General features: G+C 40.5%; 1 protein-coding gene across 17 annotated transcripts in view; it reads left to right on the forward strand.

Annotated features, from left to right (window-relative positions):
* Nucleotides 1–16,401, forward strand: part of DLG2 (discs large MAGUK scaffold protein 2) — a 1,061,709-nt gene that overhangs the window by 133,293 nt on the left and 912,015 nt on the right. For all 17 annotated transcript variants that reach the window (XM_074572424.1, XM_074572415.1, XM_074572416.1 and 14 more), the window contains one exon: nt 540–682. In XM_074572424.1, the coding sequence (XP_074428525.1) occupies nt 540–682 (143 nt within the window). The remainder of the gene's footprint in view (nt 1–539; nt 683–16,401) is intronic.

Below are 16,401 nucleotides of genomic sequence, written 5' to 3' on the forward strand. Positions count from 1 at the left end.
ACGCTTGGCTGAAACCAAACATTAACTACCCACTTCTCAATGACAACAGGTTGAAGTGATGAACCCACAAAGTCTTTCTTCAAGTTGTGCATCCCACTTAAAAATTACCAAATGCGGCTGGGAGTGGCTCTGGTGCCTCGGGTGGGTGTCTGACAAAAGCTTCTCTTAGGCTTTTTTACACCTGCAAATTTCTAGTTTACCGGGCAAAGTGCTCTGTGACTTGCTTCTCGCTTTATAAGTGTCCTACCTAAATTGTTCAGGTGTACATGTAACACATTCTTTGAATCTCTTTTTATAAATATTATTCCTTTACTTCTTTGAAATTATTTGTAAGAACCTCTTTAAAATGAGAATATATTTCAAGAATCTCATTGACATTTTAGAAAACAAATTTGCATTTGTGCTTTCTGCTAGAAGTGTAATACGTGTTTATCATTATGATGATAATGCGTAAGTACATATCGGCCAAAGAAAAACACCAGGGATTCAAAAGCAAACGTGTCAAATAACGTCTTTTACTTGATCCTCTTTACAAACAGATATTCAAGAGTTTTATGAAGTGACACTGCTAAATTCCCAGAAAAGCTATGAGCAAAAAATAGAAGAAGCAAATCAAGTTGCAGAGAAATGGGAGAAGACAACATCTGCTACAGACCATGAAAATCTGCCGAAAAACCAAGAGGTAATTTAACAGATTAAGAATTAAAATATATATAGTGAGTGAGATGTCTCAAGCCTGAGAAGGGCCAAGCAATGATTTATAACATTGAACGAATGGCCTTAATTAAGGAATTAGACTAGGATACGGAAGATGTGTAGTGTTATCTCTCTGACCTTGAATATGTCACTAACTTCTTCATCCTTTCCATTGCCATCTGTCAAAGGGGACGTAAAAAACTTTCTTTTTCTCATCCTTGGTGTACTTTATCTGATACTTGGTGTCTGTGATTACCCTCAAAAGAGAATATATCTCCTCTACTTGCTAATAACCACTGAGGTTATTAATACTGCAGCGATTGTATCCTATGTAAAAATTTTAATAGGATTCTTCATATTTCTGTGACTGACAATGGGCTGAATTTTTCCATAGCCCAAGTGCACAGAGGTATCAACAAAAATAGTCTCTGTATGATGAACGGATAGATAGAAGCAGCTTATACACCTTTGCTTTTCTTCTCTAGCCAGTGGAAGGATTCAAAACCTTTCTTTGTCACCACTGGCTCTAATCTGCCTTTGCCAGCCTCCAGATTATTATTAACTAAATTAGCAATCTAAACTAATTGCCTCCCACCACATTTGTACTTCAAAGACAAAAACAATACCCACAGCACCAAGCAATGTTCTTAAACAGTGAGACAGAAATAGAGTGGGCATGGACTTCAAACTGCAAATCTCCAGACCAAAATCAAAGATGAGGGAAATGTATAAAAATTTCCATTGTTCTTATGGTTCAAAAGGAATTTCAAATTTTAAAAGTTGTTCCAAAGCACTTTCCATAGTCATGACTATTTTTAAGAGCTTTCCTTTTTTTAAAAAAAAAAAAAAAGTAAAACCCAGAAAAAAATTGTAGTTCTACATGTCATTTTATATGTGGTTCTTTAAAAAGATAAATCAGAATTGCAGGCAGCTAGAACAAAACTCTCTGAAGAAATGAAGAAATTTATTGTAAAAATTAATTAGCAAAAGAAGCTTGCAGAATTAATGAGAACAAGCATTCTGATTTTGAGTGAAATCAGAACAAATGAGTCTTAACACTAATGTAGGGTATAAGCCATGAATGATTTAGCATTTGAGTCCCAGCTTGAAGACACAGCTAGCCAATCTCTGTCTTTTTTTTGCACAAAGCTATATGCTTTAAGATGGTGAAAGTGTATTCCAGCATGTTATCTCTTGAAGCATGAGAAAGACAGTGGATCACAGACTCTCTTTTCATTCCAGCCTCATCAAAGTATTTGAACCTCAACCCCATCATATTTAACCTTGCTGCAGTCTAAGTGCTGTGCTGCTCGTCTTGCCCAAGGGAATTTAGACTCCAAATTCTGTGCTGAGGATAACGGAATACATAGGGCTAGCTCCAAACTTTGCTCATCTTATGAAAATTATGTTCTGATTTAAAGCAAACCAACAGAAAACTCTTGCTTAAAAATGGGATTAACCATTTCAAGCCAGGATGCTGGCAGCCAGGGTCCAGGGTACCCTAATTTTCAAATTTGCTGTCTAGCCATGAATTTCATCAGTGTAATGGGAGCACAAAATATTTAGCCCCTTTAAAAATCATTACCTGTATATGTTTCAAGGGTCCAACTGCAGGCAAAACAGGCTAGAAGTGTAGGCTTTTGTTTTTTTTCCTTTCGACAGCACAGCATACTATCGGCAGTTCCGAGTCAGAACTGATTAGCACATGCTGAACGTACCAGCTGCTGTACAAATCCAGTACAGTGCTTTTCTTTCTGTGAGAAATCGCCTTATGAAAATGTAACTGGATAATCTAATACATCACGTAAATTCTTATTCATGGTCTGTTCCTTGTGGGAAATGATGGTTTTGTACTTTCCTTTTCCATCCTCAATTAGATGTCCCAAACGTGGAAAGAAAACAACTCCCCTCTTTCATGCCGTGTTCCTCTGCAATAAAAGCCCAAGTATGATCATTCAGTCTAGAGGCCATCCCCCTTTCATGCCTTCCACTTCAAACCTTCCTTGAATGTCTATATGTTAATTTTCTGTATAAATTGGTTCACTTTCTGTATCTTTGTTCCAGTCTTAATTGTTGATAAATAAGGAAAGCAGCTTTCACTGTCCAGGTCAGTTATCCTACGACCCCTCCTTTGTATTGATGTATTTGCTTTTCTGAAAGCGTAGACTTTTAGGTAACAAAAAAGTATTTAGATTGTTATATGCAATATGGTACAAATTTCCCTTGTTTTGGGAAAGATGGCTGGCCTCTAAACTCTCTCACCTGGCATCTGTGACCACCATAGTGGTTTGTAATAAACTGATGCCAGATCTTAAAGTTTACTGGGAGTGGATCTTCATCAAGAAATGAAAGGATCACGACCCATCCTATAACCTCCCATCACTCTCAGGGAGTGCCTCAGAATAGAGACATCTCCCAGACTCAGAGACTGTAATTTTGAATGGCTTTTGCAAAAGCAAGTGAAAAGTCAAGGGAATATATAAGCTCACCATATGTGCCAGAACCAGTTGCATCCAGATTTTTAGTGTGAATGACCCCACAAAACACCCCATGGCTACAGACAATGGAATTAATAAAACCTGTGTTGGGATTCAGTCGTAATTGCTGCTGTGGGTTTTTTCTCCCCAGTTTCTTTACTTGCATGCTTCTAGTTAAACTCTCTGCTGTTCAGGTATTGACCCTGAAGGAGCTCCTGGTCCTCATGAAGTCTATAAATATTTTGGTATGGCCTATGCATTTAAACACCACGTCCTTGATTTTTACTCCACCATTAACAGCTTTGTTGGTGATCAGAACGATAAGCAGTATTAATGATGTTAAGTGATATTAATGTTTCTGGATGCAAAATGCAATATTACCTATCATCAAATTATTGTTGCATTTCAGCCTGTACAGAAATTAAATATATGTGGCAGTGTATCTGGCAGAGCTGTAAATATCATAGACCAAAATAATTTCAGTGGGTGGGTGTTAGTGAATAAGGAAGAAAGAATATGAATGTGGGATTTTTTTTGGTGTAAATCTATCCCTATTGTTTTTCCTCTTGTAAATTCAACTTGACAAAAATCAACTTAAATTGGTGGATAGTTTCAGAATGGATGAAATAGTGTTTGGGGCAACTTCAGTATTCACTAAAAATGTTTACTAGGTTGTACTTGTGAAGGCTCTTATTTGTTTCATATATTCATAATGCAAGCAAAGAATGTGACATATCGGGTAATAAATGAGAAAGTCCAACATGTTAGTCATGATGTAGGAACTCTAGAATATAGCTCTGAAGGAGACCTAAAAAATTCAAGTTACCCATTCTCTTGCCCCAGGGCAGATCACCTGTATTTGAGCTGTTCCTGACATATGTTTGTCTAATCTGTCCTTTAAAACCTCCCACGGTGGAGAGTCAACAACTTCTCCAGGTAACGTATTCCCCCAGTGACAGAAAGTCTTTCCTGATGACAAACTGGGGTTTCTCTAGTGGCAATTAGAGCCCATTAGTTTTTGTTCAATTCGCAGTAGACATGGAGAATGGTTTATTCACCCCTGTTCCAAAAGTACTTAAACATGTGTTTAACTAATCATACATAATAACAGGAGCTTCCAGCTTCTCTGCCTTTCTCTCACTCTTTCAAAATGACCTTTGTGACCTGCTCTTCCTTGTCAAGCAGCCTTGTCATTTTAGGTAATATGCCCGTGTAACAACAAATGCTAGGTCCTAATGAAAAATCTGGTCTTTTGGGAAAGAAAATATTTAGTTGGCTTAGACTCTTCTCAAAGGAGCTATACTTAGACGTATGAAATATTTTAGTTTCCAAAACAAAAAGCCTTGCGGCACTGTGGAAGGCAATTAGTCTTGAGAGCACAGGCATTATATACCTCTATATCTCCATGTAGATAAAGAATTTCCTGGAAACTACTCTGCAAGCTTTGTTTATTAGTGAAAATACTAGCGCGGGATTTGGGAACTGCAGGATTTAATTCCTTGCTGTTCCGGGTACTTCCTGAAGGTCTGTATGTAAGGTTTGAGAGGAGGACTTAAGAACCATGTCACAAAAGGGAACTGGGAATTATAGTGTCTGACGTATCTCACCATGTCCAGATATCACTTAAGGACTATACCTTGTGGTGCGCTGCATAGGAAGAAATTGATGTCCAGAATTAAGGTCCACAAAAGACAACACACCTGTAAACAGGTAATAAATTCCAAAAGTGGGGTGAGAGATCATTCCCTTAAAATCTGCCTCATTAAGACATTGGTACCTTATTTCAATTAAGGTAATCCTGATCTGTTCTGTAAGTAAGGACATAGCTAGACTTCTCTTAGAAAGTGTGTACAGGCACTGCTGACACAATTTTCCTTATGAAGAAGCTATTTGGTTATGATGTTTTCCAAGGATGTGGAAATCTATATTCAGCTCCCTTCTTGACCAGAGAGGAGCTGATACTGCTTCTCTTCTTACCCATGAGAGTGCACTATGCATTATGCTAGCAGGTATTATTTTGCTTTTTCTTGTTGGGGTGTTGCCAATTTATATGGAATAATTAAATATTTATTGGGACAGAGTGCTGATACATGACTCTGTAGCCTACAGTTTATAATTGTTACGGTTCTGGTGACTATTAAAGTATAGCATATTTTGACTTCTTCGGCATACCCAAGGGTGGAATACTCCACCCCTACCAAGTGCCCAAACAGCAGTGTTGAAGAGCCATAGATGTAAAACCCTTCTCCCCATTTTCTCTAAAGCCTTCACCACCTCCCCAATGTCACCACCATGTATATTCAAATCTGGAAGAGGGATAATTTAACAGAAAGGATTAAGAACCCCACCTAGTACGTAGGACACTATCACAGGAGCCATACATTCATTGCTCTTAAACTGCATTTAGGGGAATGCCAGAACATGAGGACAGACTTTCTAATAGGGCCTGCTGTGATAGGACAAGGGGTAATGGCTTTAAACTAAAAGAGGGTAAATTCAGACTAGATATAAGGAAGAAATTTTTTACACTGCGGGTGGTGAAACACTGGCCCAGGTTGCCCAGAGAGGTGGGAGATGCCCCAACCCTGGAAACATTCCAGGTCAGGTTGGATGGGGCTCTGAGGAACCTGATCTAGTTGAAGATGTCCCTGCCCGTGGCAGGGAGGTTGGACTAAATGGCCTTTAAAGGTCCCTTCCAACCCAAACTATTCTATGATCCTATGATTATGACTAGCAGGATGCCGTGTTCAGTGGGAGGGTTGCTGGCACACATGGGAAGAAGTGTGTTTGGAGACCACCTAACTGAGCAGGTTGTGAAGGTATGCCAGGAACGTGTAGCTTGTGGATGGTGATAATGCTTAGGCATTGAGCTGATTGATATGGTCCAGACAAGCTCATCTGGGGAACAAACAAATGCCTGGTAGCTACCTTGAGAACACAGCTGTGGAGAGCTGACACTACGAAGATAACGCACCTCTGGAGATCTGAGAATCTCAACAACTTTTAAGATGAGTCATTTCAAGTCGCAGTAATAAAGCACCCACATTGGCTTAAACCAAGCAGCAATTACCTTGCCCATGAAGCCTGGTACCTGGCTTCCAGCCGGGGCCAGGAGCAGATGCTCAGGGAAGAGTAAGAAAAGGGCAAGCCTGTATAATGGGCGCTTTAGCTGTTTTGCAAGTCTAATCTTAATTTGTTTGGACTAGAAGCACAGAAAGTGCTCAGTGCTGCGAAACTCAGCATTACCTTATTTTATAAACATTCAGCACGGTATTCACCGCAGCTAGCATGCTGACTGGGGATGTGCCCAATCTGCTGCCGAAAACCGTGAAGACAAGGTTTGTTTGTAATTTCGTCTCTGCCGAAGAGCTTCATTACTTCTTTGGACCAAGCTTTATAAGACCAGCATTCTCAGCTTGAAAGCGTTTTCTTGAAATTAGGGCTCTTAAATTGTCCCTGTTGGAGAGAGAAGACTGATTTCTTTTCACCCCTAGGAAATGCGAGATAGGGATTCAGCTGGAAGCGGTTTAAATTCAGGTCTTCCACAGCTCAGAAGAGTGCTCTCCCCCTACCCAGTTGCCAGATAAGGCTGGGGAAAGGTCCTCTCCATCTCTACTGTCAAAGCTTTGCAGTTGTGCAGCCGAGTTAAGGGGTTTCTGGAGCCTGAGGGCGGGAGTGCAGGTCTCAGCCCGGCTCCTCGGCTTAGCGAATGGTCACTTGCTTGGCAAAAGGATTTTCTTCCCTCCCAGGACTCTCCGCAATGTGTTAAAACAGTCACCGGATAAAGGATGCCTCTCGCTGAAGTGTTGTGTAGATAGATACAATTAAAACTGTGAGTTGCTCAGAAAATACAATAATGGAGAACATAAAAGTACCTAGATGGAGGTATCCATCTGGTAAAACAAAAATTGAATTGCTCTTTAGCTATGACGATAGTAGCACTGCTTGAAGATACAGGCTTGCACTCAGCTCCAGACGCTCATTAAAAGACATAAATTTACCCTTGTTTTAACCTCTGTTTTCATTAGTTTGGTCTCCAATGCTACTTATTCCTGGTCAGCAGTGTTTTGACCTTTATTCAGATGGAAAATTGAGGTGAAGGAAAAGAACACTCTGCTGTTGCGCCTACGTATAAATCCGGTAGCTGAAGGTCTGCTTGTCCCTGTATCATCGCATGAAAAGGCTATTTACTTATAGGGCATATGGTGCAGATACTTTTAGCATATTGAACGAGAATCATTTGCAATTACTGTGCAAGTTTGGTCATCACACACCAAGCTCACATGCACAATCTGCATTCAGCGCGGTGGGATATCATTGCTCTGAGACGGTCCCCAAAGACTCCAGTTCTTCACTTAATTCCTCTTGTTCCATGCATTTCTCATGTGTAGAGGCTTGTTTTGCAAAGAGAGTCAATTGCAGCGTGCAAAATGAATCCTCCTATTTCTGCTTGCTTCAGGAATGTCTGCTATCCTTGTACCGGGCTATTATAAACATTGTAATTGCTTCTCCGTCCTCTAAGTGCTGGCTTGTTAAGTTCCAGTAGTGATCCCTTACTTAAAAATCTTCTGCCTGGGCAATTATCAAACCATTAATCTGCTTCACACTAACACCTTGTCTACAAAACGTGGACCTGCAAGACCCTCCTATGCGTGCCTATAAAAATTCAGTCTCTTCTCACGATTTTTGTTTGTTTTCTTTGTCTGTAACTGAGTAAAGCTTAATTTGTATGGCTTGGTTTACTCCCAGGAGCCAAATCTGATTCTGTTTAAGTGATTATACTTAATATGCAAGAGTCATTAGGTATGATCAACCATAATGTTTCATTAGAAGGGTTCAAAACATTCAGTTTTATGTGTCTGTTTCTCCACTAGATTTAGCTCCTACAGTATACATATATCTGATCAAATGCAGTTTGTGTCTGTGGGTTGATTCTGTACCAGAGCCAATTCCCATGTAATTATATTTGGCACTAAATTCTCCTTCAGGAAGGCAGCAGTCTTTTTCAGGGGTACAGTATAAGTGACATCTTGGTTTGTGTTTTGCTAGTCGTGTTCCTTTTGCACCCGAGGATGTGTAACAGCCATAACTAGGTAATTCTTTAACAACAATGCTAACGCTTGACTTGGTGCTTTTTTTTTTAATGTACAGTAACTTTGCAGTGCTATTTTCTGTGCATTAATAAGGCATGCTTTACTTGCAGAGGCTATTTTATACACTTGCCTTCTCAAATGGTTTGACTAATGCTTAGAAATGGGTAACTGCAAAGGCACTGTGTTATTAAAAACCTTATTTATGACTAGCTGGAGCTAAGTGTCTTACCCATACTGGGTATCCATGCTGGGTCTCTATTTATAAATTTGTTATTTGTTCTGTAGCTTGTCAATAACTTGAGTGCCAGCGCGTCTGTTAAATGTCACTTTAGAGTTGCCTTTGAGTGTGTTTTAATGTGGTCAGGCCAACGTTTCCATTTTAAACCGACGAGTTGTGTGTACACAGAACAGTGTCATCCTGCGGACAGAAATGCTCCTGGGTGCGGCATTCTGGCCTCCATATCCCCAGTCCCTGCAGGAGAGCTTCCCCATGAAGTTGTGATGCTGAGAATAGGGCAACACACATGTCATGCCACTCTCTAAAGGGACAATTTCTGTCCCGCCGGGCAAGTCTTGGAAGAAAACATCGTTCTGCTTTTGCCATCTCCTTGTGTTCTCACAGGGTTAGAGATGCTCACATAAAAGGCCTTTTCCTTTCTTCCCTCTCTTATTTTAACATCACCATCATGTTGGTGTGCTCTGAGAGTTTAGAGGAGTCTGACAGGTCCTTTCTGACAAGGATATTTGATTTAGTTTAGTAATTGTTTATTTAGTTTAATAATTGTTTTCTACTGACATGGGTGGGAGGGGAAACAGAACTGGGATTTCAGCATTAAAAAAACTAAAAGCAGATCAGCAATGATGAAAGAGTCACATCCACCACAGCAGGTTCATTTGTTTTCTTTTTTTTTTCCACATTTATATAATATGCCTATCAAACAACCTCTAGGCAGTTTTCTGATCTGGGATTTGTTATTACATCTGCAAAGGATTGGGAACAGGCCAGAAACAGCTGCTAGGGACCAGAAACAATAATTTTCCCCAAAGAAAATGTGCCTGAATATTAACCAGCACACTGAATTAGCCAAAGGTTTAATTAAGCAATGAGTCTCTGTTGTGATAAGCACTGAGGTCAGACTATTGTGTAAATTCCACTTCTGTGTATCAAGGTCAAAAACGGTAGATCTGGTAGTTGAAGATACTATGAAAATATCACTAAATAACAAGCACTTGCAATTTTAACATATTTTTTCTGGAATAATTTTTCTAAAACGTGATACGTTTTAACAAGGGCTCTTGTCCTACCAAAGCAATCTGAAAAAATTCCCTACATAAAAATATCAGAATGTCCCAAGAGGCTTCTACCACAAGCTAGCAGTTCCTCCAAAGGGCATGTGATATAATTCATTGTTTCTAATAAGATTCTGAGAAGTTATATTTTAACCACCTGCAAAAACAAATACATCAACTCTTAAAATATATAGTTCTTTGCCCTGTAAAACTATAAGGGTTCTGTAAAATTGATATTCAGGGACAAATGTACTCTGGTTAAGTTTCACTCTAAAAATATTTCAGAGCAATTTGTCTCACTTACATGTTTATTAACTCTGATCGTTCACCAATCTGAGCAACTGAGCAAGAGAATTCACTGCCTTCCATGTGCAAAGGACAGGGGCTTAAGAGGCCATTATATATTTCTGCAGTCTACCAATACTTCTTTATGAAAATGCTTCTTAAATAGTTCCCAAGAATAAAGAAAGATATCACCCCAAGACTTCTGGATCATATAAAGATCACCCTGGGAGTGATTTCTTGGATAGGTGCATGTATCTTTGCTCAGGAAGATAAATATAGATGTAAGTGAAAATACACTTCATGTTTTGTTCAGTTTTTTATAAACTGGGACAGGTGCTTGCAGGTTTTAACAAATAGTAAATACAATCCCAAATGCAACAACCTGGGAATAAAAGGGAAGCTGTCAACTTGAAAATGTAATTTCTCTCCACATTTTGTATGTATAATATAGTTACAGATGACATGACTAGAACGACGTGACTTTATGCATTTTCAGCTTGTACATTTTCCACATTTGACTGTACTTTACTATCACCTGTACCACTTTAATCTGTAATAGGTCACAGTGACAGCCGCCCCTGATTTAGAGATGAGACAATTTACTGCTTATTTGCCATTATAATATTTAGGTGGATCATGAATAATGCATTTGTCTAGACCTTTGTGTTCTGTGAAGGAGTGAATTTCACTCTTAGCCATTCTCCTTCTTCCTGAAAAAAGCCTTCAGGAACATAAGCCTTGAACATAACCCTTGAACGTTGATAACACTTTCTTCACTGAAAGGGTCGCCAAGCACTGGAACAGGCTGCCCAGGGAAGAGGTTGAGTCGCCATCCATGGAAGTATTTAAAAGATGTGTAGATGTAGTGTTGAGCGACATGGTTTAGTGGTAATTTGGCAGTGCTAGGTTCATGGATGGGCTTGATGATCTTAAAGGTCTTTTCCAACCAAAACTCTTCCATGATTCTACAATTCTAACATGTTTCTTTTCCTATGTGATCTTGCATGTGATCCAAATAGCCTCGTGTGGAGTTCACTTTCTGGGCTTATTTCTCTAACCCTGTTTTCCTCGCTGTTGGAAGCCTCTGTTGACTTTCACCTTTCCACCATATCAACACCACTCTATTTGTCTTACTTTTAAGGCCTGTCATGACCTGTCACCTCTCTGCATGTCTTCTCTTGTATTTCTCTAGCTTCTTGACACCTCTTCATGACATATTCAAAGAGGAACTTTACTGGCATTGCCATCCTGCCAGGGTACAGGAGGTCTTCCGAAAGAGCTGTGTTTTGTCACAAAAGAGAGGTGGTTGTAGCCATAGCAATCATTCCTGATATGACGTTCTCCTCCTGCTGATCAATATGGTCCCACTGTTTGCTCATGTTTCTCCAGCTCCTGTCATCTTGAACTGAAACAGACAGTTTGCTGGAGCAGAACCCCCATGTAGTTGCACAAAGGAGATTTAATCTGTGGCTGGATATCTGCAGCCTCACGTCTCTTCCCTCTAAACCCCAGAAAACTAGTTTTACAGATGATTTCCAAAACTGAATTTTTAATACACCTTCAAATATCTCAGGTTTAAAAAATGTCAGGTTTGCGGAATCTCACCATTTCATCAGCCTGCATAGACCTACGCAATGCCAATGGGGAAAGATGGTTGAACCCACTGATGGTTCTCTGTGCCTGTGAATGATCTCAGCACCCCAGCCTCTGCTTGGCTGATAGGTGTTGCTGCTTCTGCTTTTCTGCCAGGAGGTCAGCCTTGTTTCTACATAGTTATAACCCCGAAAGTGGTGTTCGGCTCATTGTTACACCTGCATAAAGTTTCTTCGCTGAAAGGAGAAACCAAAGTGATGAAGGTTTCCCAGGCTCTCCAGTCCTTTGCAGAGGTGTATGGGAGTCTACCCGGTTTTCTGAAATGCTGTGCCCTGTTGCTGTAGTTTTATTTTTTTTTTTAGCTCAGCACTTTCAGGTAGTCAAGGTGTCTCTTTCTGAGAAGAGACAAGGCAAACAGCTGCCATCCAAGCTGGAAAAAAAATTAAATTAGGAATAACAGACCTAGTGGATCTGAAGTCCACTGTCTCAGAAGGCAGCTTTTGGAACTCTGGTGGAAACAGCAATAGTAACTTTTAAATTGTTATTCTTTTAATGAACTACTAAAACAAGTTTGATCTGGGTGTTTTGGAATTTGTTAATTACAACGAGAAGGACTGAAAGGATCTCAGTGACTCGATGATCTCAAAGGTCCTTTCCAACCATGAAGATTCTATGATTCCATGATCTGCTGAGAGATTTCAGGTCACTCATTACGTCAGACTGGTGTCTTCTCTCACACATTTTTTGGTGTTATGGTAGTTTGTAGAAAAACAGAGGTAACAAAACAGAGAATTTTGTCTCTTCCTAAGGAGTAGGAAGATTCATGACAGACATATGCCTCCAGTTATGTAATCAGTATTCTTTTTTTGAGATATCTTGTACTTTTTTGACAGTAAATGCTCCCAGGGTGCCCAACGGTATCTTTGCTAGGTCAGCAGCAAGCCTGTAACTAGAGCTTTCGGTATTCAGGATGCTGACTATGTTGTTGCCTGAAACAGTCCATCTTCTGCAGTTATGGGTGTATTGCTTAATGCTGTTTCTTAATTCAATATCACTTTACTTCTTCACTTGGCTTCCTTGCTTTTGTTCCCACCTAGAGAACGTGCCTCACACACACACACATATCTTTGCACTCACGGTGGACACTTGTGTTACTTTTGAGGTTTGGAATTGTCATGTATTGCCCCTCACTTGCAGTTTGTGATGGTTGTCTTACCCTTGGACAAGGACCAAAAACCTCCTTCTATTGATGCTCTGTTCTATAGAGAGCCATCACAGAGAGGGGAGGACTGATCTGATGTCCTTGCTCAGTGCTGAGCAGAGGGAAGTGCTGCAGCTTTCTGTTCAAATTGTAGTGAACTTGGCAAAACAAGAGACTTTGAGCCCAGCTTCCCAGTGTTTTGTTGCAGCCCGGCCAAAAGATGGCAAAGGCTTGGGCTGTCTTTGTGAATCGTGACTGGGATGTTGGTCACAAATATATGGAAGAAAATTCCTAGTTAACGGTAGCTAAGAAAACAGGCAAAACTGTGAAAAAAAACCAAAACAAACAAAAAAACCCCTGTGAAATGGCATTACTGATTGCAGATATTTGTCTTTATAGTCAGAACTGCACTTTTGCCAGTAGCCTTTAAAAGTGCAATATTAGAATTGTCCATCTCTTTTAGGGGCATCTCTTGGGAACCCTGTTTAACTGAGTACTGCACAAAAACCTGTCAAGAAGGTGATCTTGCTTAACTTCAGCTTTGTTTATAAGCTACTGAAGTGCAAAGTTGATTGACCTGGTAGTAATAATGCAATATATTATAAAGAATGGCCTACATATACAGGATAGCACACAGACCTGTGTGCTGTTGATATAAACAAACATCAGTGTTTTTATGAGGCTTCTGAATACAACCAGAATGTGAGCCCCTACTAAGGAGAAGTGAGTTTGTAGAGTAACTAGTACATAAAGGTGATGGGGGGATATTTCAAGCAAATATTCATCAAAGGTCAATATATTTGCAAATAAGTTTTTCACCTGGCATTCCTCCAAGCCTATATGTACATGTCTGCCCGAGCCAGCCACCCCAACGGTAGATAAATCCCAAGAAAAAGGAGAAAAGCATATCTAAGCTGCCTAGACAAATTTCAAATGCATAAAGTAGCAGACAGCTTTAGCGTGAGGTGTTGCAGAGTCAGAGACAGTTTTCATGAGACCAAATTTACTGCCTCGTCCAGGCTCCCCTTCTGATAGTGGCATCTGGACCTTGGTGTCAGTGAGCTGTGACAAGGGCACTGTTTCTCAAGTAAAGAAATATCAGCCTCATCTGGCAGCTCTAGAGGATTCCTGGTCCCTGTAGGAACCCGAGGGGAACATGCATGAACCATATGGGCTACACGAGGTAGCATGCATGGCAGGAGCATTTCACGGACTAGGAGACTTCCTCCCTACCACCCTTGGCATCACCTGGCACACGAGGCATTTGCTCCTTTTCTCGCGATGCAGTTGGCAGGGATGTTTATTTAATGCGGCTACAGCTGCCCGTAACACTTCTGTGCTTCTACAATCTCAAGCTCACAGAAGCCAAAATCCCCGTACTGTACGTAATTTTTCAATAACCTTGATCAGTGGCTAGTGTTAATAGTTCTTGGAGTCCTCCTATGAAAGCACAGGTTTCTGACACCTCTCCATTAGGCAGCGGCAGATTCTTATCCGGCATTTAGCTCATGACAGTTGTCACAAAGGAAATTGTCTGGCAGATCCGTGGAGCTCCAACCTTCTACAAAGTATTTAGGGAATGTTTGTTTTCCCTTTCACTTCACATCATCGTCTGTTTATCAACATTTAGGGAGCATGATGACGTATTCTGCAGTTTAATGACCTGAGTCATTCCACTTAACTTACCTTTTGAGTCCTTTTCCTCTTATATATATCGGTGCAAAGCATTTTGTAATGCTTTGTAGGAGGGAAGCTGAATGAAGAGGGATGGCACTCTGTTTTGCCAAAGGTTTTGTTTAGCTGCAGTATTTCCGCATGTCAGCATGAGTATATCTGATTGTGTAGCTCAGCAGCCATGACTTAGCAAGGCAGCCTGCCACTGCAATGACAGCCACTGCTTACTTCTCCTCCCTGTGGCTCTGGCTGAAACAAATATTCTTCTATACCAAGGTTTAGGATGCTGCAAGCAAAACTGTCTCAAGAAGTAAAACTCATTACAATATTCTCCACGGTTTTGATTTTGGGTGGTTTTTTTTTTTTCCTTTTATTGTCTTTAATACTGGCTTTATATCCTTGCGCTACTGTAAAACACCTTTGGTCTTCTTAAGTGTCACTTTGTGACATATCAGTCCTGTTCTCAAAATGAGACTGGTTTTATTACTGCTATTGAGTAGACTGACTTAAATTCGCCATTTCTGGCAAGAATGGGCACAAAATTTCATCTCAAGTGAAATGTGGGCAGTTTCCTTCTCTGTAATTTCTCTGGAGGTGTGTGTAAATAGGAAGAGACTGTGTGGGCCAGTGGTGGAGACAGGAGACTGGATTATCTTCTTGGAATTGCTATGGACCTGCAGTGCATCATAAGATAAATCAGAATTCAATCACATTATCTGAATAACTTTTATTTAAATGTATTTCCTACAAGGTTGTCATGCAGTACCTAGCACTGTCGGGTGTTTCTCCTATTTGGAGTTGTTACAATTCTATTATATATATATTTTTTTTTTTCCTCTAACATATTACATATAATTTATGTAATGAAGAATAGTATGATCAGAAACAAGAAGAGGTACGATGCTTGTCATAGTAAAAATCTAGTGCTAGAGCTTGTCGTCAACTGTGTGTGGTAACCCATGGGCACACTCTTGTTCTCCTGAGAACTAAGAGGGATTCAGTCCTCTGAAAGCAATTGTCATAGCTCTCCTGACTGAAGTACAGGCTATTATAGTTAGCAGTCAATGAAGAGCTGCCCCCAAAGGCCAAGGCAGTCCACAGGAGCCATTGCACTAGTTCTTTTCCATCAAAAATTCTAACCTTACATTCATAAATGCTGTATTATCTCTAATCTGAGGTCACTCTGTGCCAGCTGTATGGAAGAATGGTTGCCAAGCAGTTCCTCATCTTGCACCATAATATAATTGTTATTAATTAATACGGTGTCTCTCATTATGCTTATTACAGGGAACCAGATAGAAATGCAACATCAGCAGTTAGGTAATTGCACTTTAATCGAAATGGGTCCATTTGCGGGGGTGCAGAGCTGGGAAAGGTGAACGGGCAACAGCAGGCTCCGCTACGCTGCACAGCTGGCTGGAGGTGGGGAGGAGAAAGGCCACCCTCATCCTCTCTCTTCCTCCCATCGTGGTACTGTTTGATTGTCTCGCTTTGGAAAAAGATTTGGGCCAACTCCTTGGAGGCCCCAAGAGTTTAGAATCAGTGCTGCTCCTGGATAAAAGCAAAGTCTAGCTCATCACGTGCCACGCCAGTGTGTATGAAAGGTGGAAACTGCTCTGCAACATCCTCCTGGCCTGGAGAGCACTGCAGAGATTTACTTCAATGTTTTGCATCTCTGCAGCTATGTTTGCTGCCACTGCTGCCTCAAATCTACTATAGCCACGCACTTTTCTGAAGAGTCTAGCGCTCATTTAATTTATTTCTGGTTTTCAGGGGAAAATGCACCAACTGGGGGCTGTTACTGTGTAGGTCTCCTGTTAAGATCTTGACCTCAAGCCATATGACTAGTGTCCTAAAGGGGACCACTGAAGTAGCAGTTTGAGCTAAAGGGCTGTACATTTTCTTGGGACTTCTGGAAAACCCAGCACTGAGCCCTGGAATTGGTAGTGAAATTCCCACACTGTGCTGTGAACACCTTTGGAGGGAAAGTATATGGGTTTCAAGAAGGACTAAATGTGAAAAGAACAATTAAAAAATATTGTGTTATCGTAGCAACAAAAGCAGTCGGGGTTTTTTTTTTTTTGGTGGTTTA

This window comes from Larus michahellis, chromosome 1 (genome assembly GCF_964199755.1).
Source record: "Larus michahellis chromosome 1, bLarMic1.1, whole genome shotgun sequence".
NCBI lineage: Eukaryota > Metazoa > Chordata > Aves > Charadriiformes > Laridae > Larus > Larus michahellis.